The sequence below is a fragment of the Scyliorhinus torazame genome, chromosome 2 (assembly GCF_047496885.1).
Source record: "Scyliorhinus torazame isolate Kashiwa2021f chromosome 2, sScyTor2.1, whole genome shotgun sequence".
Taxonomy (NCBI): Eukaryota; Metazoa; Chordata; class Chondrichthyes; order Carcharhiniformes; family Scyliorhinidae; genus Scyliorhinus; species Scyliorhinus torazame.
Genome location: NC_092708.1, coordinates 149,367,590 through 149,391,244, shown reverse-complemented (window position 1 = coordinate 149,391,244; position 23,655 = coordinate 149,367,590). Strand labels below are relative to the sequence as shown.

General features: G+C 50.5%; 1 protein-coding gene across 1 annotated transcript in view; it reads right to left on the bottom strand.

Moving 5' to 3' along the window:
• Positions 1–23,655, bottom strand: part of ankar (ankyrin and armadillo repeat containing) — a 397,884-nt gene that overhangs the window by 79,226 nt on the left and 295,003 nt on the right. Inside the window, exon 18 of the mRNA XM_072494724.1 lies at positions 12,160–12,318. Within this exon, the coding sequence (XP_072350825.1) occupies positions 12,160–12,318 (159 nt within the window). The remainder of the gene's footprint in view (positions 1–12,159; positions 12,319–23,655) is intronic.

Here is a 23,655-nt window from a genome sequence, read left to right as displayed (position 1 = left end):
AGTCCAGCCTCCATTGCAGGCGCTACCCCCGCCCACGGTCCACTTGCAAGTCCACCCAATGCGTTGCGTGGTCTGACACCACGATCGTTGAGTCCCCCAAGGCGACCATCCCTGCCGATAATGTCTTATCCACCACAAAAAAATCAATCCGAGAGCACAGCCTGTGCACATGGGGGAAGTACGAAAATGCCTTTGCTCTTCCTCCCAAACCTCCACGGGTCCACCCACCCCATGCACTCCATGAATCCCCTCAGCTCCTTCGCCACTGCCGACACTCTCCTCGACCTCAGGTTTGACCGGATCAACCTTTGATCAATGACTATGTTCAAGTCCCCAGCCCCATAATCATTCGGTGCGAGTCCAGGTCCGCGATATTCCCCAGCACTCACCTCATAAACTCCACATCATACCAATTTGAGACATAAACATCTACCAGGCTCACAGACATTCCCTCCAGCTTCCCACTAACCATCATGAACCTTCCCCTGAATCAGCTACTGCACTCCCCACATCAAACGCCACCTATTTATTTACCAGCAGCACCACCCCCCGCATCTTCATGTCTAATCCCGAATGGAAGACTTGCCATCCCCACCCACCCTTTCCTTAGCCTTGTCTAATCCCTGCGGTAGTCACACTGATCTATATATTAGGTGCTTTGTGGTAAGGGCCTGTACTACAGGTACGGGGGAGTATAAATATATGTGCTCCTCGTACAGCAGCCATTTAGCCAGCTGCTGTAGGAGGCCATACATCTTAGTATAATAAAGCCTCGATTGCATCCAACTCTTGTCTTTGTGTAATTGATCGTGCATCAATTTATTACACTAAAGTTTTCAGAAGATGGACCTCCGCATCAAGCCGATCGCCTGCAGCTGGATCCTCAATCAGGCAACGCCAAAAAGGACTTGAACATTGGCTAGCCTGTTTCGAAGCTTACATCAGGTCTGCACCAGACCCAATTCCGGAAGCTCAGAAGATTCAGATCCTCTACACGTGGCTGAGCTCCAACGTCTTTCCGCTTATCCAGGACGCGCCGACCTACGAAGGCGACATGGCGCTACTGAAGGAAAACTACGCTCAGCGGACTAACAAGCTCTACGCCAGACACATCCTCTCCACTCGTAGTCAACTTCCTGGTGAGTCAGTGCAAGATTTCTGGCGTGCTCTAATTCCCCTAGTCAGAGATCGTGACTGTCAGGCCGTCACGGCCACGGAACACTCGACCTTGCTCATGAGAGACGCTTTTGTTACGGGGATAGGGTCGGATTACATACGCCAGCGCCTCTTAGAAGGGGCCACGCTAGACCTCGCGGCAACAAAAAAGCTAGCACACTCGCTGACGGTCGCTTCACGCAACATCCAGGCCTACACCCCTCCTACGCATCGTGGACTCCGCAGATGGCCGCCCCATCGGGGACCCCACCCAACCAACCCCACGCCTGTGCCGCGCGGCAGCCAACCAACCCCGGGGCCCCCAAATGTTACTCGGTGGGCAGCCAAAACACCCCCGACAACGCTGCCCGGCCCGACGTGCGGCCAGTGGGTGCCGCATCTTGTTCGACCCCAATGACACGTGCGGCCCGTGGGCGCCGCCATCTTGTCCTCCCCAGGATCATCAGGCGCCGCCATCTTGTTTCCCCCATGACACGTGCGACCCGTGGGTGCCGCCATCGTACCAGGACCCATGCCCCCCGGGCACCCCATCGTCTTCCACCATCGACGACCAGCCGCGTCTCGCCTCGGTCACGATTGACCAGTCCCGCCCACGCAACCTAGCAACGGCCTCTACCAACGTTAACACCGAGAACTTCATCCATCCTGATACGGTAAGGTGCTGCTCCCTCGCGGTACACCCCGCCAACCAGAGAATCTCCCTGGCCTCCGGGTCCTACTCCATGGCAATCCGGGGGTACTGCATAGCCACTCTCACTGTCCAGGGCGTGGAGTACAGTGGTTCCGCCTCTACGTCCTCCCCAACCTCTGCGCTGCCTTGCTACTCGGCCTGGACTTCCAGTGCAACCTCCAGGGCCTAACATTGAAATTCGGCGGGCCCCTACCACCCCTTAGTGTGTGCGGCCTCGCGACCCTAAAGGTCGACCCACCTTCCCTATTTGCAAACTTAACCCCAGATTGCAAACCCGTTGCCACCAGGAGCAGACAGTACAGGACCTTCATCAGGTCTGAAGTCCAGCGACTGCTTCAGGAAGGCATTATCGAGGTCAGCAACAGCCCCTGGAGAGCCCAAGAGGTAGTTGTGAAAACTGGGGAGAAACACAGAATGGTCGTGGACTACATCCAGACCATCAATAGGTACACGCAGCTCGACGCGTATCCCCTCCCACGCATATCTGATATGGTCAATCAGATTGCACAGTACTGGGTCTTCTCAACTGTCAACCTAAAATCCGCCTACCACCAGCTCGCCATCCGTAAGGCGGACCGCCCATACGCTGCCTTCGAGGCGGATGGCCACCTTTACCACTTTCTTAGGGTTCCCTTTGGCATCACCAACGGGGTCTCAGTTTTCTAATGGGAAATGGACCGAATGATTGACCGGTACAGGCTGCGGGCCACTTTCCCGTACCTAGACAATGTCACCATCTGCGGCCACGGTCAACAGGACCATGACGCCAACCTTGCCAAATTTCTCCACACCGCCACTCTCCTCAACCTAACTTATAACAAGGAGAAGTGCGTGTTCAGCACGAACCGCTTAGCCATCCTCGGCTATGTGATCCAGAACGGAGTTCTGGGGCTCGATCCCGACCGCATGCGCCCCTTCTTGGAACTCCTCCTCCCGCACTGCCCCAAGGCCCTCAAACGTTGCCTGGGGTTCTTTTCTTACTACGCCCAGTGGGTCCCAAATTATTCGGACAAGTCCGGCCCACTGATTCAATCCACTCTTTTTCCCCTAACGGCCGAGGCTCACCAGGCCTTCAACCGTATTAAGGCTGGTATCGCCAAGGCCGCGATGCATGCAGTTGATGAGACGTTACCATTTCAAGTCGAGAGCGACGCATCAGACGTCACTCTAGCCGCCACCCTCAACTAGGCAGGCAGGCCCGTGGCATTCTTTTCACAAACCCTTCATGCCTCCGAAATTCGGCACTCCTCCGTCGAAAAATAGGCCCAAGCCATCGTTGTAGCTGTGCGGCATTGGAAGCATTACCTGGCAGGCAGGAGATTCACTCTCCTCACTGACCAACGGTCGGTAGCCTTCATGTTTAACAACACGCAGCGGGGCAAGATCAAGAACGATAAAATCTTGAGGTGGAGGATCGAGCTCTCCACCTACAACTACGAGATTTTGTATTGCCCTGGTAAGCTCAACGAGCCCCCCGATGCCCTGTCCCGAGGTACATGTGCCAGCGCACAGGTGGACCGACTCCAGACTGCACAACAACTTTTGTCACCCGGGAGTCACACGTTTGTGAAGTAATGGGTTAAGAGACATTGCAATTAGTTGTCTCATTTATGTTAAGTATCCATTAATTGTCACTGATATGTAAAAGGACTTCAGGTGGCCTCTGTCAGGTGATGTATAGTGAGAGATTTGTGCAAAGGCTGTTGCAAGGAAATAAATGTGTGTTTGTGAAAAAGGAACAGAACTTTAGACTCTTCATATCACAGCAACTAAAACGTCTAACAATTGGTAGCAGAGGATGGTTGCTGTGTAAATGTAAATGTTGAAAGATACAACTTTTCCAGATCAAACCAAGGAGTGAGTGAGAAAAGAAAAAAAAAGGAGACCGAGACAAGGAAATTATGAAGACAGAAACCCAGTTAGAACCCACAATAGGAAGATGAACCCCAGAAATGCACGGGGCATGATAAATCGATGTTTTCGATGTGACTCTCAATACCATTAAGCTTTCAACTGTCCAACTCGTTATGATAGAGTGTTTTAAGCGACACATGACACGGAAAAGTCAGAAGAGGAAAAAGATAGTGACCAGAAAGAAGGCATTGTCCTATTGACAAGCAGTTTTATGCCGGTAATGAGGGTGTTGGTTGCAGAATCCTTCAACTGTGCTGTATTGGACAGTGGCTGCACATCTGCTGTGTGTGGAATTGACTGGTTAAAATGTTACCTGGATTCTTTGAATGCTGAAAATCATAACAAGGTTAAGGAATTTGAAAGTTCCACAAGTTTCAGGTTTGGGGATGATAATACTCTGAAGTCGCCGAAAAGAGTGGTGATCCCTTGCAATATTGCCGGAGGGAATCATTTCATTAGCACGGATGTTGTATCAAGTGAGATACCTTTGCTTCTGAGCAGACCGTCGATGAAGAAAGCACACATGAAACTGGATATGGAACAGGATATGGCAACAGTTTGTGGAAAGTCGGTGGACTTACAATTTACACAGTCGGGACACTATTGTATTCCATTACTGACAAATAATATTTCAAGTAGACTGGTTAAGGATGTGTTAATGGCAGTTGAAAATGGGACTTTAGCTGATAAAAAGCTTGTGGTATTAAAACTGCATAGGCAATTTGCACATCCGTCTCCTCGGAGGCTGAAAATGTTATTAAAGGATGCAGGGGTAAGGGATGATGACTATACTAAACTGATAGAACAGGTTAGTGACCGCTGTGAAGTTTGTAGGAAGTACAGAAGGACACCAGCACGACCGATAGTAACCCTACCTTTGGCCAGGGATTTTAACGACATTGTGGCCATGGACCTTAAGATCTGGGATAAAGCAAATAATATATTTATTTTGCATTTTGTAGATTTAGCAACCAGATTTAGTCAATCAACGATTGTACGAAGTAAAGAAAAGAGGGTAATTCTGGATCAAATCGTGGAAAAATGGATAGGGACAGGAATGGGTCCACCGGCAAAATTCCTTACGGACAATGGGGGAGAATTTGCTAATGATGAGTTTAGGGATATGTGTGGAAACATTAATATCAGAGTTATGAATACGGCTGCAGAAAGCCCATTTAGTAATGGTGTCTGTGAAAGAAATCATGCTGTCATCGGTGACATGCTTCGGAAAATTTTGGCAGATCGACCAAATTGCAGGCTAAATTCAGCTTTAGCATGGGCAGTACATGCAAAGAATTCATTGCAGATGGTTGGGGGCGATAGTCCTTATCAATTAGTGTTTGGTAGAAATCCTAATATTCCATCTATTTTGGATGACCAGCCTCCAGCTTGGGAGGGGACTGCAATTAGCTCTGGTTTTGCTGAATATTTAAATGCATTACATTGCAGTAGAATAGCTTTTTTGGAAGCAGAAGCCTCTGAAAGAATTCGCAGAGCTTTAAGACATAACGTATGGCCATCAAATGCCGTTTTTCAGCAAGGAGGCATGGTATACTATAAGAGAGACAATTCTAATGAATGGAAAGGCCGAGGGAAGATCATAGGCATAGATGGCAAAACAATTATTTTGCAACATGGTAATCAAACTGTTAGGGTACATTCATCAAGGATAATGGGTACAGATTACAAATTTTCAAATTTAGACAGAGCAGACAGACATGACGAGGAACCAGAGTCATCTGTTACGCATGTGTTACAGAATTATGAGGACAAATTAACTGATATAGACAGGGTTTCTGTGGAGGAACACAACACTTCTGATGAATTAGAACAGGTAATCTTTCCGAAAGGGCAACTGCCACAAGTTGGTACAAAAGTGACATACTTGCCTGAAGGGTCTAGTCAATGGAAGGATGCAATTGTTATTAGTAGAGCAGGGAAGGACACTGGAAAGTATAAACATTGGTTGAATGTACAGCATTCAGGGGAAGGAGTCAAGACAATGGATTGGGAAAACGAAGTTCAAAAATGGTGGGCACAGAAACGCAGTGCCAGTTCAGATAGTACATCGGATATTGAACAGCTCCGCAGGAAAAGGTCGAGAACCATTGAAAGGACATCCCACAGCAGAAGGGAAAGATCAAGCAGTGGCAGTACAGAACGAGATACCAGGCAGGAGAGGGGACGTAGTTTATCAAGATCTCTGAACATGAGTAAGACTACGAATACGAATAGGAGTAGAAGCCCACATGCATGTGAGATTTTGGTGGCCTCAAATAAATTAGATGAAAAAGTTATCAAAGAAGCTAAACAGCAAGAATTGCATAGTTGGAGTGAATTTGGGGTATACACGGAAGTACCGGAGAGGGGACAAAGAGCTCTATTCCACAGATGGATTTGCACGGAAAACGTTCTTCCGGATGGAACTTATGAGGGGATTTGAAGAAAACTTAGAAGATCAGGATTTAAAGGTAGATTCACCTACACCAGGAAAGGTTGTTTTAAAGATCTTCTTGGCTCTATTAGCCACAAAGGCATGGGAATGCAAATCTATAGATATAAAAGCTGCTTTTTTGCAGGGGCATCAGCTCCAGAGAGACATTTTTCTCTGTCCTCCTAAAGAAGCAGCTAACACAGAAGGGGTACTCTGGAAGTTGAACAAATGTGTATATGGATTAAATGATGCATCTAGAGTCTGGTATTTTTCGGTGAGGTCAGTTTTGTTAAAGTTAGGCTGTTGCCAGTTGAAAACAGATCCTGCAATGTTTTACTGGCACTATAAAGGAAATCTTTCTGGCATTTTTATGATGCATGGCGATGATTTTTTTGTGGGGTGGGACTAGTGATTTTGAAGCTATTGTAATCTCTGGTTTGAGGAAAGAATTCAGGGTTGGAAGTCAGGCTTCCGGTGCATTTAAATATATTGGACTGGAAATTGGACAGACTAAGTTAGGGGTAACTTTACGTCAGCAATCTTATTTGGAAAGCATCACCCCAATAGCAATTAGTCGTGGCCGAGTTTCACAAAAAGATGCAATGGTTTCAAAGATATAAAAAGAGCAACTGCGAAGTTTAATTGGGCAACTGAACTGGTTAGGTAGACAGACTAGACCGGACGTAAGTTTTGATGTCTTAGAGTTGAGTACAAAAATGAATGATCCCAAAGTGGAAGACATAATAAGAGCAAATAAAGCGTTGGCCAAACTAAAAATGCAGGAGTGTGTTTTGAAGTTCCCGGTTTTAGGTGACCTTAGGCACTTGAAACTCATAGTTTATAGTGATGCGTCCTACGCAAATTTATGTGATGGGGTTTCAAGCGCAGGAGGTTTTATAATTTTCCTTTTGGGGAACAATGGTAAATGTTGCCCACTTGTGTGGGAAACAAAGAAAATAAGGAGAGTGGTAAAAAGCACTTTGGCTGCTGAGACGTTAAGCCTTGTAGAGGCGGTGGATATGGCCTTTTATATAAGTATGATATTGACAGAAATTTTGGGATTAGGGGATTTGGGTAATATACCTATTGACTGTCACAGTGACAATAAATCCCTGTGGGAAAATGTGCACTCTACAAAAAGTGTCAATGAAAAGAGGTTACGGATAGACATCGCAAGTTTGAAGCAGATGTTGGACAGAGGGGAAATAACAAAAATTAAATGGGTCGACAGGAGCTATCAACTGTCAGACTGTTTTACGAAAAGAGGGGCGAGTTCACAGAAACTTTTGGATATTGTTAATGAAGGGCGCTTGTTTCTGTGACTGTTTTTTTTTTCTTTCTCGTCCAAAAAAAAAAGGTGGAAATCATGTGTGTGTTTTTGAGTTTCTTGAAATTTTGTTTTCACCTAATTATTTTTTTTCTCCAAGGAAGGGGAGACTGTTAAGTAATGGGTTCAGAGACATTGCAATTAATTGTCTCATTTATGTTAAGTATCCATTAATTGACACTGATATGGAAAGGGACTTCAGGTAGCCTCTGTCAGGTGATGGATAGTGAGAGATTTGTGCAAAGTCTGTTGGAAGGAAATAAATGTGTGTTTGTGAAAAAGGAACAGAGCTTTAGACTCTTCATATCACAGCAACTAAAACGTCTAACATGTTTGTACCACTTCATCAAGGCCCGCAATCTGCCCTACTCCGTCGAGGAAGTCAGGGCAATCACCAGAGACTGCCAGGTCTGTGCGGAGTGCAAACCGCACTTCTGCCAGCCAGACCGTGCGCGCCTGGTGAAAGCCTCCCGCCCCTTTGAACACCTCAGTGTGGACTTCAAAGGGCCCCTCCCCTCCACCGACCGTAACACGTACTTCCTCAGTGTGATCGATGAAGATTCCAGATTCCCCTTCGCCATCCCGTGCCCCGACATGACGTCTGCCACCGTCATCAAAGCCCTCAAAACCATCTTCGCTCTGATCGGATCCCCGCCAATGTCCACAGCGACAGGGGATCCTCATTCATGAGCGATGAACTGCATCAGTTCCTGCTCAACAAGGGTATCGCCTCGAGCAGGACCACAAGCTATAACCCCCGGGGAAACGGGCAGGTGGGGAGGGAGAATGGGGTGGTCTGGAGGGCCAACTAGCTGGCCCGACGGTCCAGAGATCTCCTGGCCTCCCTTTGGCTGGAGGTCCTCCCCGACGCACTGCACTCCATTCGGTCGCTTCTATGCACTGCGACTAATGACACACCCCATGAACGTCTCTTTGCTTTCCCCAGGAATTCCACCTCCGGGGTGTCGCTCCCGACTTGGCTCACAGCTCCAGGACCCGTACTCCTCCGTAAGCACGTGCGACTCCACAAGGCGGACCCGTTGGTTGAGAGGGTACAGCTACTCCACGCCAACCCACAGTACGCCTACGTAGCGTACCCCGATGGCCGCCAAGATACTGTCTCCCTCAGGGACCTGGCACCAGCTGGTTCCACACACACACACACACACACACACCTCCGGCCCGGCACCAGCCTCCTCTTCCCCGGCACACTCATCCGCAACCCCCGCCCCAGGACAATCCGTCCTCCCCCTGCCCACGCCCGAGGATGAAGAGGATTTCAGCACGCTCCTGGAGTCACTGAAGTCCAGACCAACACCGGAATCGCCGCCACCACTGCGGCGCTCCCAACGGCAGATCAAGGCTCCGGACCGACTGAACCTATAACTTGATCGGGACTCTTAAAAATTAGGGTTAGGGTCATCCTTCTGTATAACTCTCCTCCACCCCCGCTGGACTCAATTTTTTTTCTGTACTTTAAAACATCTACTTGTATATAGTTCTCCACCACCCCCGCCAGCCTCAATTTTAACAGGGGGTGAATGTGGTAGTCACCACTGATGTATATATTAGGTGCTTTGTGGTAAGGCCCTGTACTATAGGCAGAGTATAAATATGAATGCTCCTCATACAGCAGCCATTTCACCATGCTGTAGGAGCCTCGATTGCATCCAACTCTTGTCTGTGTGTACTTGATCGTGCATCAATCCCTGATCGTCAAATGTGTTTCTTGTATAAAGGCCACGTCCGCTTTCAAGCTCCTCAAGTGCGCAAAAACACGCGACCGTTTAACTGGCCCTTTCAACTCCCACACATTCCATGTGACCAGCCTCATCACCCCGCCCCCTCCCCTGCCGATCAATCATACCCTTTCTTAGGCCAGTCCCTGGCCCAGGCCACGCGACCCTCCAGGCCCACCCACCGATGTCCACCATCACCACAGCCTCCCATGCTACACCATAGCAACCCCCCTTCCCCCATTCCCCTTAAGCAAAATAACTAGCCCATCCTCCTCTGCAACACTAGCCACTTGATCACACCCACTGCACACCTATTAACTAGCCTATTTAGCTAGCCTTGCAGCTCCGGCCCAAGGTGTCTACCCCCTGCTGATTTTCCTCCCCCCCCCCACCCCACCCCCGCTTACACACACCTCACAAGCAACAATGAAACAAGAACAAAAAAGTGCATTCACTCTCAATCGCGACAAAACGTCTCGAAGGAGAAAAGTTCTCCACCAACTTGTAGGTTGGTTGAAACAAAGATACAAGAAAAAACAGACCGAAAAGACAACCATCTCCTCACACCTCCTCCACAGTTCAATGTCCTCCTTCTCCTGACAGTCTATTGTCTCTTAAAAACTCCATCGCCTCCTCTGGTGTCCCGCAATAATGTTCTCGGCTATTAAGAGTCACCCAGAGGTGGGACAGATTCAACATCCCAAACTTCACCCTCTTTTTAAAGAGGGCAGCCTTCACCTGATTAAACCCGGTTCTCCTCTTCGTCTGTTCCGTGTCCAGGTCCTGGTATCACCGAAGCTTGCTCCCCTCCCAGGTGCATCTCCTCGTCTGCCTCACCCATCTCAGTATCTTCTCCTTGACAAGGAACTGGTGAAGATGCACCACCATCGCCCTCGGTGGCTCGTTCTCCTGCGGCTTCCTCATCAGCACCCTGTGCACTCGGTCGACCTCCAGGGGCCGGTCAAAGGCCCCCTCCTCCATCAACTTCTCCAACATCTTGGCCACATACACGCCAGCGTCCGCTCTCTCGATGCCTTCAAGAATCCCCATGATTCTTAGGTTCTGCCGCTGGGAGCGGTTCTCCAAGTCCTCCACCTCCTACTTTAACCGCTGCTGAGTCTCCCGCGTTACCCCTATCTCAGCCGACAATGATGCAAGCTGCTCCTTGTGCACCCACACCACCTCTTCCATTTTATGAATAGCTTGGCCCTGGGACTCCATCCTCTCCTCCACCCGGTAAATTCCCGCCTTTATCAGCTTCACAGCCTTGGCTAGGCCCCCCTGGGCCTCCCTCCTCTGTTGGCTAAACCTTTCAGTTAAAAAGTCCACCAGTCACTCCGTCAACCATTGGTCAGGCAGGACAGGCCCTTTACCCTCCGCCATCTTGACCTGTGGTGCATGAAGGTTCATATGCTCCAACTGTTCCCTTCTTCTCGACCCACTTCTGGTCCGTGAATCCATCCAGCAGAATCTAACTTTTCTCGAGCCAGTCCTACACCTCTTTTCTACAAAACAACCACCCTATAAGGTCCAACTTCCTCAAGAAAAAGTCCAAAAAGCAGCCTCGAGCGGGAGCTGCAAATGCGCAACCACTCACACCATGGCTGCCACCGGACGTTCCTGTGATATTCTCATTAACCAGTAGTGCAACTCCCCCACCCCTTTTACATCCTCCTCTATCCCACCTGAAACATCTGTATCCTGGAACATTAAGCTGCCAATTCTGTCCTTCCCTTAACGAAGTCTATTTATGATAATAACATCATAGTTCCAAGTACTAATCCAAGCTCTAAATTCATCTGCCTTACCTGTTACAGTTCTTGCATTGAAAAAAATGCACTTCAGTCCACCAGACCCTCTTTGATTAGCAACCACACCCTGCCTGCTCTTCCTTGGAGTCTTATTGGCCGTCTCTCGTTCCCCTTCAGTTAATTCACCTTTCCTTGGTACCCACCCCCTTGCCAAGCTAGTTTAAGCCATCCCGTGTGACACTAGCAAACCACCCGGCCAGAATATTTATGCGCCTCCACTTTAGATGCAACCCGTCCTTCTTGTACACGTCCCACCTGCCCTGGAAGAGATCCCAATGGTTCAGATATCTGAAACTCTCCCTCCTACACCAGCTGTATAGCCACGTGTTGAGCTGTCTTCCTATTTCTAGCCTTACTGGCACATAGCACAGGGATAACCCTGAGATTACAAGCCTAAAGGTCATGGTTTTTAAACTTTCTACCGAACTCCCTAAACTGCTGCTGAACTGGCATCCTTTTTACTCCATGGATTGTTTCAAAAGGACAGGATATCAGAAATGGCTTCCTTTTCACTTCATAGATTGTTTCAGAGGATAATGGAGACCATTGATAAAACGCGTTTACTATGTAATCTGCTGACCATACATCTTGTGTGCCTCAAAAACATGGGCAGGTTAGCTAACCTAAATCCCATCATGCATTGTGCCCACTGCTTGTAGCCAGAGTTTTCATAATTATCACTGCTATGTCCTAAAATACAAGTTGAATGGTTAATAATGATTACCCAGTACACTTTCTATAATTAATCTCAATCCTTAATACACTAATTTATGTAAAACTATTCTAGTTGCATCCCAGCTATTCAGTTTTAAGAGGTCTCATTGCTGGACCCCCCCTTCACACTCTTGACACTATTGGATAAGCTTGATTCAATATAGTGCGTGCTGCACTTACAGCAAGAAATGTGTCCATGCTATCTGTCTACCATGTTGTACGTTTAGGAAGCCATTTAGTGCCCCATAAATAGGTACACTGCAATTGAATATTTAGGACATACAGGTGATTGGGCAATGCTAATCAGATAGATTAATTGGTTAACATAGGTGATTGTTTTCCTGGAAGAATACCTGAAATGCAGCATTTGCCTGATTCACCTCTTTTGAGGACTGCAGAAGATTCTGGAAAACTGACATTTCAATGCCCCCAGCTTCACGTATCAAGTGCTCTTGATTTGGATTGTTGAATACAAAGAGGGCTAATGCACTGGCTGCTCGTAAACATATATCCTGAAAGAAAATCAGGCAAACAATAGTTTAGCGCAATAATACTTCACTTGGCAGTCAATTCAGTAAGAGCAAAAATATTTAGAGCGTTACAATTAATTTAATTGATAGTGGATATTTTCAGTGAAATGAATAGATTCATTTTTATTAACTGACAAAGTTTTGTACTTCTGAACTCTGCTTAACTTAATGAGAAATCCATATTCTTTTGTAAGAGTCCGTCCTGTTTATTTCTTATGTTCCCATTTCTTTTATGTTATTTTATTATTTTGGTCCATGGACCCATAATCGGAATGTGACTTTAAGCAGAGGACTCAAGGTTGAAGCAACCAGGACACTGTTCCCAGATTGTGTTTTGCCCAGACTCCTCGGCACCAAGTGGATCTTTGGAGGGAGTCAGGTCAAATGGTTGGCTGGCACCCTGTGGATTGGCGAGGGACAGTGTTCTGCCTGACAATGGTCGGTGATTGGTTCCTGTGCAATGCTTTCTGAGATAATTGGACAGAAGTGTTTAGACCTCCGGAAGTGAAAGGAACACTCTCTCTCTCCTGCCTGTTGAAGTCCTTGCCAGAGAAAACACAGTAGCAGCACGGTAGCATTGTGGATAGCACAATTGCTTCACAGCTCCAGGGTCCCAGGTTCGATTCCCGGCTTGGGTCACTGTCTGTGCGGAGTCTGCACATTCTCCCCGTGTGTGCGTGGGTTTCCTCCGGGTGCTCCGGTTTCCTCCCACAGTCCAAAGATGTGCGGGTTAGGTGAATTGGCCATGCTAAATTGCCCATAGTGTCCAAAATTGCCCTTAGTGTTGGGTGGGGTTACTGGGTTATGGGGATAGGGTGGAGGTGTGGACCTTGGGTGGGGTGCTCTTTCTAAGAGCCGGTGCAGATTCGATGGGCCGAATGACCTCCTTCTGCACTGTAAATTCTATGATTCTATGATAACCATCTCAAGCCTAGAAGGAAGTATCAAAATGAATGCTGAACTTCAGAAAGACCCGAACAATAAATCATCCCAGTGCATCAAAGATCTTTATCCGTTTATTTTATAAATATTTTCTTTCCCTTTCCACCACCCTTTACCCTCTGTGCTCTGTGTTGTTTGTCTGTATGGTTAGAGAGTGGGGGTAGTTAGAAAAAGGGAGATTGGGAAAGGGGTATTCAATAGTTACATTTTCTGTCTGTTTAATTTTAATACTATACATAATAAAAGGTACTTGAGTCAAAGTTACAAACCTGGTGACTGCAGTTTATTGGGCTCAGCCAAGAACCTCAGGTATTTTAAATAACATTTTGTTTCACCTGTGTTGTGACTCAGAGTCGAGTGGGGCGGAAATTGACTGCGCACTAGCACTGGACACTGTGATGTGTCCCGGTCATCCATAAATGTTGCAACACTCCTATTTCGAATCGTATCTGATGAACTTGTGGAGAAGTGTCCACGCAACCAGCTGCTCACTGTAATTTACATTTTCTATATTCATTTCCATGTACTATATTCATTTCCCTTTTAGTAAATTGACAATGCACACAATGAATATTTCACTATATGTTGCTAGAAATTTTGGATAAGAACATAAGTACCAGGAGTAGGCCATCTGGCCCCTCGAGCCTCCTCCGCCTTTCAATAAAATCATGGCTGATCTTTTGTGGACTCCTCTCCACTTTCCCACCCGAACACCATAACCCTTTATTCTTCAAAAAACTATCTATCTTTATCTTGGAAACATTTAATGGTGGAGTCTCAACTGCTTCACTGGGTAGGGAATTCCATAGATTCACAACCCTTTGGGCGAAGAAGTTCCTCCTCAACTCAGTCCTAAATCAACTTCCCCTTATTTTGAGGCTATGCCCCCTAGTTCTGCTTTCACCGCCAGTGGAAACAACATCCCCGCATCTATTGTATCTATTCCCTTCATAATTTTATATGTTTCTATAAGACACCCCGCATCCTTCTAAATTCACAGTACATTCACAGTCTACTCAACCTCTCCTCGTAATCCAACCCCTCAACTCTGGGATTAACCTAGTGAATGTCCTCTGCACATCCTCCAGCACTAGTACATCCTTTCTCGAGTAAGGAGACCAAAACTGAACACAATACTCCAGGTGTAGCCTCACTAACACCTTATACAGTTGGAGAATAGCCTCCCTCGTCTTAAACACCATCCCTCTAGCAATGAAGGACAAACTCCATTCACCTTTTTAATCACCTGTTGCTGCTGGAAACCAACCTTTAGTGACTCATGCACTAGGACACCCAGGTCTCTCTGCACAGCAGCATGCTTCAATATTTTATTATTTAAATAATAATCCCTTTTGCTGTTATTCCTACCAAAATGGATAACCTCACATTTGTCAATATTGTACTCAATCTGCCAGACCCTAGCCCATTCACTTAAACTATGCCAATCCCTCGGCAGACTTCTAGTATCCTCTGCACTTTTTGCTTTACCACTCATCTTAGTGTCGTCTGCAAACTTGGACACATTGCACTTGGTCCCCAACTCCAAATCATCTATGTATATTGTGAACAATTGTTTGGCCACCACTGATCTCTGACAGACACCACTACTTCCTACTTTACAATTTTCTCTCCATACCGCACCTCTGAAAATGGCTACTCGTGGAGTTGCAGTAACAAACACATTATTAATTCCGAGTGGACAGGGACTTCTAGTGGCGACCATGGAAGAGTAGGTCGCCCATTTGATAGCTCCCGCCTGTGACGGACTTTTGGATCTTTTTCCCCCATTTTTCCCCGGATTTTATTGGATAAATTGGTGAAGAGTGAGAAAGTGAGGAGAAATCCCCCTGCAGTGTATGGAGAATTGGACCAGAAGTGGCCATGTGAGAAGACAAAGTTCTACAAGGAAGGCGCGAGCAGAGCTGGCAATGCGGGAAAGCATGGCAGAGAAGCTGGGCCACGGGGAGACGACACAGTGGTCGATGGAGCAGCTGTTGAAGTTTTTTGAAGATTGCTTCGCCAAGCTGAAGAAGGACACGCTGGACCCGATCAAGGCTTCGATTGATCAGGTGGTGCGGACGTGCGATCCAGGAGGTGGGGAAAAAGGTGTCCGAGTACGAGGAACACATAACCGTGCTGGAGACCAAGGTGGAGATGATGAATGACCGCCAGAAAAGAATGCAGAAGCTGGAGGACCTGGAGAACAGGTCCAGGAGGCAGAACATGAGAATCGTCGGCCTCCCTGAAGGCAGTGAGGGATCGGATGCGAGAACTTATGTGACGACCGTGCTGGAGAAATTGATGGGGGCTGAGGCGTTCCCTCGGCCCCTGGAAGTGGATAGAGCGCACAGAGCCCTCGCGAAGAAGCCCCGAGTGAACGAGCCGCCGAAGACGATGGTGGTACGTTTGCACCAATTCCTGGACAAGGAACACGTTCTGCGTTGGGCCAAGAAAGAATGGAGCAGCAGGTGGGAGAATTGTGAGCTCCGCATTTATCCTGATTTGGCCAAGAGGCGAACCGGGTTTACTCGAGCAATATCGGCCCTATTTAAGAAGGGGTGAAGTTCAGGATGTTGTACCCAGCCCATCTGTGGGTCACATATGAGGAACAGGAGTTTTACTTCGAAACATCAGACGATGTATTGACTTTCATCAAGGAAAAAAGATTGGATGTGAACGAAAGACACTGAATCCTTCGAGAGTATTGCAATGGCGATTTGTTGACAATCACTTTTGTGCTGGTTTGAATAAGTAGTGTGTTGTGCAATAAGGGGCTGTTTCGATGGCTGAAGTTAATTTTGTCTTAAGAGGAGTTCAAGAGGTGGGACGCGTTGCCGCTGTCCTTGGCGGGTAGGGTGCAGTCAATCAAAATGACGGTGCACCCAAGGTTTTTGTTCCTGTTCCAGTGCCTCCCCGTGTTTATCCCGAAGGCTTTTTTCAGGTGGGTTAACAGGAGTATAATGGGGTTTGTGTGGGCGCGAGGGACTCCGAGGGTGAGAAGGGTGCTCCTGGAGCGGAGTAGAGATGGGGGGGGCTGGCACTGCCCAACCTCTGTGGGTACTATGGCTCTGTGGGCCGCCAATGCGACGATGGTGCGCAGGTGGGTTATGGAGGGGGAGGGGGCTGCATGGAAGAGGCTGGAGACAGCGTCCTGTGTGGGTACGAGTCTGGGGGCGCTGGCAACGGCGCCGCTGCCGCTCCCTCCAAGGAGGTATACCACGAGCCGGTGGTGGTGGCGGCCCTCAAAATTTGGAGGCAGTGGAGGCGGCATAGGGGGGAAGTTGGGGCCTTGGCGTGGACCCCATTACGGGGGAACCACCGGTTCGCTTCAGGAAGAACAGGTGGAGGGTTTTCGGGGTGGCACAGGGCAGGGATACAAAAGTTGGGGGACCTGTTTGTGGACGGGAAGTTCGCGGGCTTGGGTGAGCTGAAGGAGAAGTACAGGCCCCCCCCCGGGGAACACCTTCAGGTATTTACAGGTAATGGCGTTTGCCAGACGGCAGGTGGTGGAATTCCCGCGGCTACTGCCACACACAGTACAGGACAGGGTGCCCTTGGGGGGGGGGGGGTGGGAGTGGGGAAGATCTCGGAAACTTACCAGGTGATGCAGGAGGAGGAGGAGGCCTCGGTGGTGGAGTTGAAAGATAAGTGGGAGGAGGAGTTGGGAGAGGAGATCGAAGAGGGGACGTGAGCAGATGCCCTAGGGAGGGTGAACTCTTCCTCTTCGTACGTGAGGCTCAGCCTCATACAGTTTAAGGTGCTGCACAGGGCACACATGACCGGGACAAGGATGAGCGGTTCTTTGCGGGTGAGGACAGGTGTGTTAGGTGCTCAGGGAGCCCACCAAATCACAACCACATGTTCTGGGCATGCCCAGCGCTGGAGAATTTTGGAAGGGCGTAGTGAGGATGGTGTCGAGGGTGGTAGGATCCAGGGTCAAACTGGGCTGGGGGCTTGCAATATTTGGGGTGGCAGAGGAGCCGGGAGTGCAGGAGGCGAAGAGGCCGGAATTCTGGCCTTTGCGTCCCTGGTAGCCCGGCGAAGGATTCTCCTTCAGTGGAAAAATGCGAGGCCCTTAAGCGTGGAATCCTGGATCAGCGATATGGCAGGGTTCATTAAATTGGAGAGGGTGAAATTCGCCTTGAGATGGTCGGCACATGGGTTCTTTAGGAGGTGGCAACCGTTCTTAGACTTTCTGGCAGAACGATAGACATTGGTCAATGGCAGCAGCAGCTCGGGGGGCGGGGGGGGGGGGGGTTTACTTTATTTTTGTTTATGTTATTTACACTGGAGGGTCTGAGGGGGTGTATACACCTGTTGTGTTAAGTCAGGGTGTGTAGCGCACAAAGACGAGAGACGAATAGAGATGAAGTCGATGAGGCCTTATTAAGCGTGACTTGTTCCCCGCAGTTCAGTAGCAGACTGGCCTGCGGGGGAGAACTCCTGGTTCTTATACTCCGCCTTCAGGGCGGAGCTAGAGGTCAACAGCCAACCAGGACCCGGGATCTGTCAGCCAATGACATCACGGCTTCACAGTCCCACATGACCCCTAATGCATACTACCACATTCACCCCTTGTTAAAAATGAACCCGGCGGGGTGGTGCTTCGTATGGTGGTAAGGGTTTACAAGGCTGGTCCTGGGAGGAAAGCTTTTGCATGTCATCCCAGCATGTACAGAGGTTTTTTTTTTGTTTTGAACTATTTACAGTAAAAGGGGAAAAGGAAAGAGTTCTCGTTAAAGTCCACAACATTGTAGTGTTACATCGATGCCACGAGTCGGTCGGGCGGTCTGGTTGTCCTCGTCGATCGCCTCGGCCCCGGTGGTGGTGCTTGTTCCCGTGTTGTCGTCTCCGGGAGCCTTACGGTTTCTGCTTCAGCTTCACTTCTGGTCGGACCTGGGAGGAGGACCGATCCTCCCGGGAAGGGGGCGCCCGCGGCGTGCGCCGGTGGCAGGGAGGGGGTGATTGGTGTCGGGGGGGTGTGCGTGTTGCCGGCGGGTGCCAGATCTCGCAGGGAGACCGTGTCCTGTCGGCCGTCGGGGTACTCCACGTAAGCCTACTGCGGGTTCGCGTGGAGGAGGCGAACCCTCTCGACCAACGGGTCCGACTTGTGCGCTCGCACATGTTTTCGGAGCAAGATGGGTCCTGGGACTGCCAGCCAGGTCGGCAGCGACGTTCCAGAGGAGGACTTCCGGGGGAAGACAAGGAGGCGCTCATGAGGCGTTTGGTTAGTGCTAGTACACAGTGGCGACCGGATGGAGTGGAGAGCGTCCGGGAGGACCTCCTGCCACCGTGAAACTGGGAGGTCCCTGGACCGTAGGGCCAGTAGGACGGCCTTCCAGACCGTGCCGTTCTCCCTCTCTCCTTGCCCGTTCCCCCGGGGGTTGTAGCTGGTCGTCCTGCTCGAGGCTATACCGTTGCTGAGCAGGAACTGGCGCAGCTCGTCACTCATAAAGGAGGACCCCCTGTCGCTGTGGACGTATGCGGGGCAACCGAACAGTGTGAATATGGTGTTAAGGGCTTTAATGACTGTGGCCGCTGTCATGTCAGGGCAGGGGATGGCGAAGGGGAAACGGGAGTACTCGTCCACCATGTTCAGGAAGTATATGTTGCGGTCGGTGGAGGGGAGGGGCCCTTTGACATCCAGACTAAGGCGTTCAAAGGGACGGGAAGCCTTGATCAGGTGCGCACCATCCGGCCTGAAAAAGTGCGGTTTGCACTCTGCGCAGATGTGGCAGTTCCTTGTGACTGTACGGACCTCCTCCACAGAGTAGGGGAGGTTGCGGGACTTTATAAAGTGGTAGAACCGAGTGACCCCCGGGTGGCAGAGGTCCTCGTGGAGCGTTTGGAGGCGGTTAATTTGTGCGTTGGCACATGTGCCGCGGGATAGGACGTCGGACGGCTCGTTCAGCTTTCGGGGACGGTACATGATCTCGTAGTTGAAGGTGGAGAGCTCGATCCTCCACCTTAAGATCTTGTCGTTCTTAATTTTGCCCCGCTGTGCATTATCGAACATGAAGGCTACCGACCGTTGGTCCGTGAGGAGAGTGAATCTCCTGCCGGCCAGGTAATGCCTCCAATGTCGCACAGCTTCCACTATGGCTTAAGCTTCCTTTTCCACTGAGGAGTGGCGGATTTCTGAAGCGTGGAGGGTTCGGGAGAAAAAGGCCACGGGCCTGCCCGCTTGGTTAAGGGTGGCCGCTAGAGCTACATCGGAGGCGTCGCTCTCGACCTGGAAGGGGAGGGACTCGTCGATGGCGCGCATCGTGGCCTTTGCGATATCCGCTTTGATGCGGCTGAAGGCCTGGCAAGCCTCTGTCGACAGAGGGAAGGTCGTGGTCTGTATTAGGGGGCGGGACTTGTCTGCGTACTGGGGGACCCACTGGGCGTAATATGAAAAGAACCCCAGGCAGCGTTTTAGGGCTTTTGAGCAGTGCGGGAGGGGAAATTCCATGAGGGGGCGCATGCGTTCGGGGTCGGGGCCTATTATCCCATTGCGCACTACATATCCCAAGATGGCTAGCCGGTTTGTGCTAAACACGCACTTGTCCTCGTTGTATGTGAGGTTCAAGGCTTTAGCGGTCTGGAGGAATATTTGGAGATTGGCGTCGTGGTCCTGCTGATCGTGGCCGCAGATGGTTACGTTGTCGAGGTACGGGAACGTGGCCTGCAACCCGTGTTGATCAACCATTCGGTCCATCTCTCGTTGGAAGACCGAGACCCCGTTTGTGACGCCAAATGGGACCCTTAGGAAGTGGTATAATCGCCCGTCTGCCTCGAAGGCTGTGTACTTGCGGTCACTTGGGCAGATGGGGAGCTGATGGTAGGCGGACTTGAGGTCCACGGTGGAGAAGACCTTATATTGGGCAATCCGATTGACCATGTCGGATATGCGAGGGAGAGGGTACGCACCTAGTTGTGTGTACCTGTTGATGGCCTGGCTATAGTCTATGACCATCCTTTGCTTCTCCCCTGTCTTTACTACTACCACCTGTGCTCTCCAGGGACTGTTGCTGGCCTGGATTATGCCTTCCTTCAGTAGCCGCTGGACTTCGGACCGAATGAATGTCCGGTCCTGGGCGCTGTACCGTCTGCTCCTAGTGGCGACAGGTTTGCAATCCGGGGTGAGGTTTGCAAACAAGGATGGGGGCTCAACCTTGAGGGTTGCGAGGCCGCAGATAGTGAGTGGGGGTATTGGGCCGCCGAATTGAAACATTAGGCTCTGCAGGTTGTACTGGAAATCTAATCCCAGTAATGTGGGCGCGCAGAGTTGGGGAAGGACGTAAAGCCTGTAGTTTTTAAACTCCCTCCCTTGCACCGTTAGGGTCACTATGCAGAAGCCTTTAATCTGTACGGAGTGGGATCCTGCAGCTAGGGAAATCTTTTGCGCACTGGGACGGATGGTCAAAAAACAGCGTCTTACCGTGTCGGGGTGGATGAAGCTTTCCGTGCTCCCGGAGTCGACCAGGCATGGTGTCTCGTGCCCATTTATCAGCACCGTTGTTGCCGTCGTCTGGAGCGTCCGGGGCCGTGCTTGGTCCAGCGTCATTGAGGCCAGACGTGATCGTAGTGCTTGAGCTTCTTCCTCGAACCCCGTGGAGCCGTTGACACTGGGGTCCGTTGTTGCCGTCCAAGATGGCGGCGGGGGTGAACAAAATGGCCGCCCCCATGCATCGCACATGGCTGGGGGGTCACAAGATGGCGGCGGGGGTGGACAAAATGGCCGTCCCCATGCGTCGCACAGGTCTGGGGGGTCCCAAGATGGCGGCGCCCCTCCTCCCCTCGTGGTGGCCGGGACCCAAAATGGCGGCGCTTGCGGGTCGCACATGGGGCGCTGGGGGGGTTGGGGAGCGTCAGAAACGCGCAGATCGCCTTGTTCTCCGGGGACAGCGGTGGCCGTGACCCAAACTGGTTGCGCCTGCGGGTCGTACATGGGGCGCTGGACAGCGGTGGCCGGGACCCAAACTGGTTGCGTCTGCGGGTCGTACATGGGGCGCTGGGGGGGTTGGGGAGCGTTAGAAGCGCGCAGGAATCCTTGTTCGCCGGGGACAGCGGCGACCTCCCGGGACCGGCGCACAGCCGCGAAATGGCCCTTTTTCCCGCAGCTCTTACAAATCGCTGCGCGGGCCGGGCAGCGCTGCCGGGGGTGTTTCGCCTGACTGCAGAAATAGCAGCGGGCTCCCCCGGGACGACTTGGCGTCTGAACCGTGCAAGCCTGTGGGGTGGGGGGGAGGGGGGGGTTTGTCGCGACGGGGGTCCACGGAGCCCAAGGGGCTGCCGCGCGGTCGGGGCCGTAGGCGCGGGTGTTTCGCGCGTCCACATCTAGTGAGGCTGCAAGGGCCCGTGCCTCTGAGAGTCCTAGCGACTCTTTTTCTATAAGTCTTTGGCGGATTTGGGAAGAGTTCATACCAGCCACAAAAGCATCACGCATCAACATGTCCGTGTGTTCCATCGCGTTTACCGGCGGGTAGCTGCAGGCCCGTCCCAAAATTAGTAGCGCGGCGTAGAATTCATCTATCGATTCTCCGGGACTTTGCCGTCTCGTTGCGAGTTGGTAGCGTGCGTAGATCTGCTTCACTGGGCGAACATAGATGCTTTTTAGTGCTGCGAACGCCGTCTGGAAATCCTCTGCGTCTTCGATGAGAGGGAAAATTTCCGGGCTTACCCTCGAGTGCAGGACCTGTAGTTTCTGGTCTTCTGTGACCCGGCCGGGGGCCGTTCTGAGGTAGGCCTCGAAACAAGTCTGCCAGTGTTTGAAAGCTGCTGCTGAGTTCACTGCGTTGGGGCTGATCCTCAGGCATTCCGGGATGATCCTGAGCTCCATAGTTCTTTTAAGCACGCTTAATAAATTGTAGCGCACAAAGACTCACGAGAGACGAATAGAGATGAAGTCGATGAGGCTTTATTAAGCGTGACTTGTTCCCCGCAGTTCAGTAGCAGACTGGCCTGCGGGGGAGAACTCCTGGTTCTTATACTCCGCCTTCAGGGCGGAGCTAGAGGTCAACAGCCAACCAGGACCCGGGATCTGTCAGCCAATGACATCACGGCTTCACAGTCCCACATGACCCCTAATGCATACTACCACAGGGTGTTAATGTTAATTTATTATTTATGTACAGGGGCGGGGAGGGGTTTGGGGGGGTTGCTTTTTTTTCGATTGTGTTTTGTACTTAACCCTGTTGGGTTCTTTTTTCTTTCTCATTTTGTTATTGATATTTTATGAAAACCTTTAATAAAACATTTTTTTTTAAAAGTTAACTTTGTCTTACTGGGAGCAGGTTGGAGGGGTGATGGGTTTCTGTGGTTGTTTTTTCTGTGGTTGTTTTTCCAGTTTTTTCTGATGTTTGTTTACTGGGGAATGTGATGCTTTGAATATGTTTGTCCAAGTGGGGGGAGAGGGGAGAGAACAATGGGGAGACAGACTGTTTGGTGCCATGGGTGGGAGCTATCAAGTCAGCTTGGTCAGCTGACTCAGGGAAGCACAGTGGGGGCGAGCAGGTGTTAAGCTGGAGCTTGATATGGGGGTTGGGTTTCTGGTGCTGCTACCGGGGGGGAGGGGGGGGAAGGGATGGAGCGGGGGTGGGGGGGTGGGTGGGGGGGAGGTAGCTGCTTTGCTGGCAGTGGAGGAACTGTCACTCGGGGACAAATGGCAGATTGGGGACGGCGAATGCCTGAAGGGGGGCTCGAGGAGGCCAGGGGCGTGAGCTGGAGGCTGGCCTAAAAAGGGTGATGGCTAGTTGGCAGGGGGAAGGAGGGGCAAGAAGCCACCCGTCCAGGCTGATGACATGGAACGTTAGAGGGTTGAATGGGCCAGTGAAGAGGGCTCGCGTGCTTGCGCAATTGAGGGGCTGAAGGCGGACGTGGTAATGTTACAAGAGACACACCTAAAGGCTATAGACCAGACTAGATTGAGAAAGGGGTGGGTTGACCGAGTATTCCACTCAGGGCTGGACTCAAAGACCAGGGGGGTAGCGATCTTGATCAATAAGTGAGTGGCATTCGAGGCAGGGAGAATCGTGTCAGACATGGAGGATAGGTACATATTGGTGAGTGTGAAGCTGGAGGGGGTGCGGATGGTACTCGTGAACGTATATGCTCTGAATTGGGCCGATGTGGAATTTATGAGGCGGGTGTTAGGTAAGATCCCAGACTTAGAGTCACATAACTTGATCATGGGGGAGATTTTAACATAGTCACTGATCTGGAATTGGACCGTCAAAATCCAGGACAGGGAGGGTGCCAGCCAAAGCCAAGGAATTGAAGTGGCTTATGGAACAGGTGGGGGGAGTAGACCCATGGACGTTTGCACGGCCAAGGGCGAAGGAGTTTACTTTTTTCTCCCATGTCCACAAGGTATACTCTCGCATCAACTTTTCT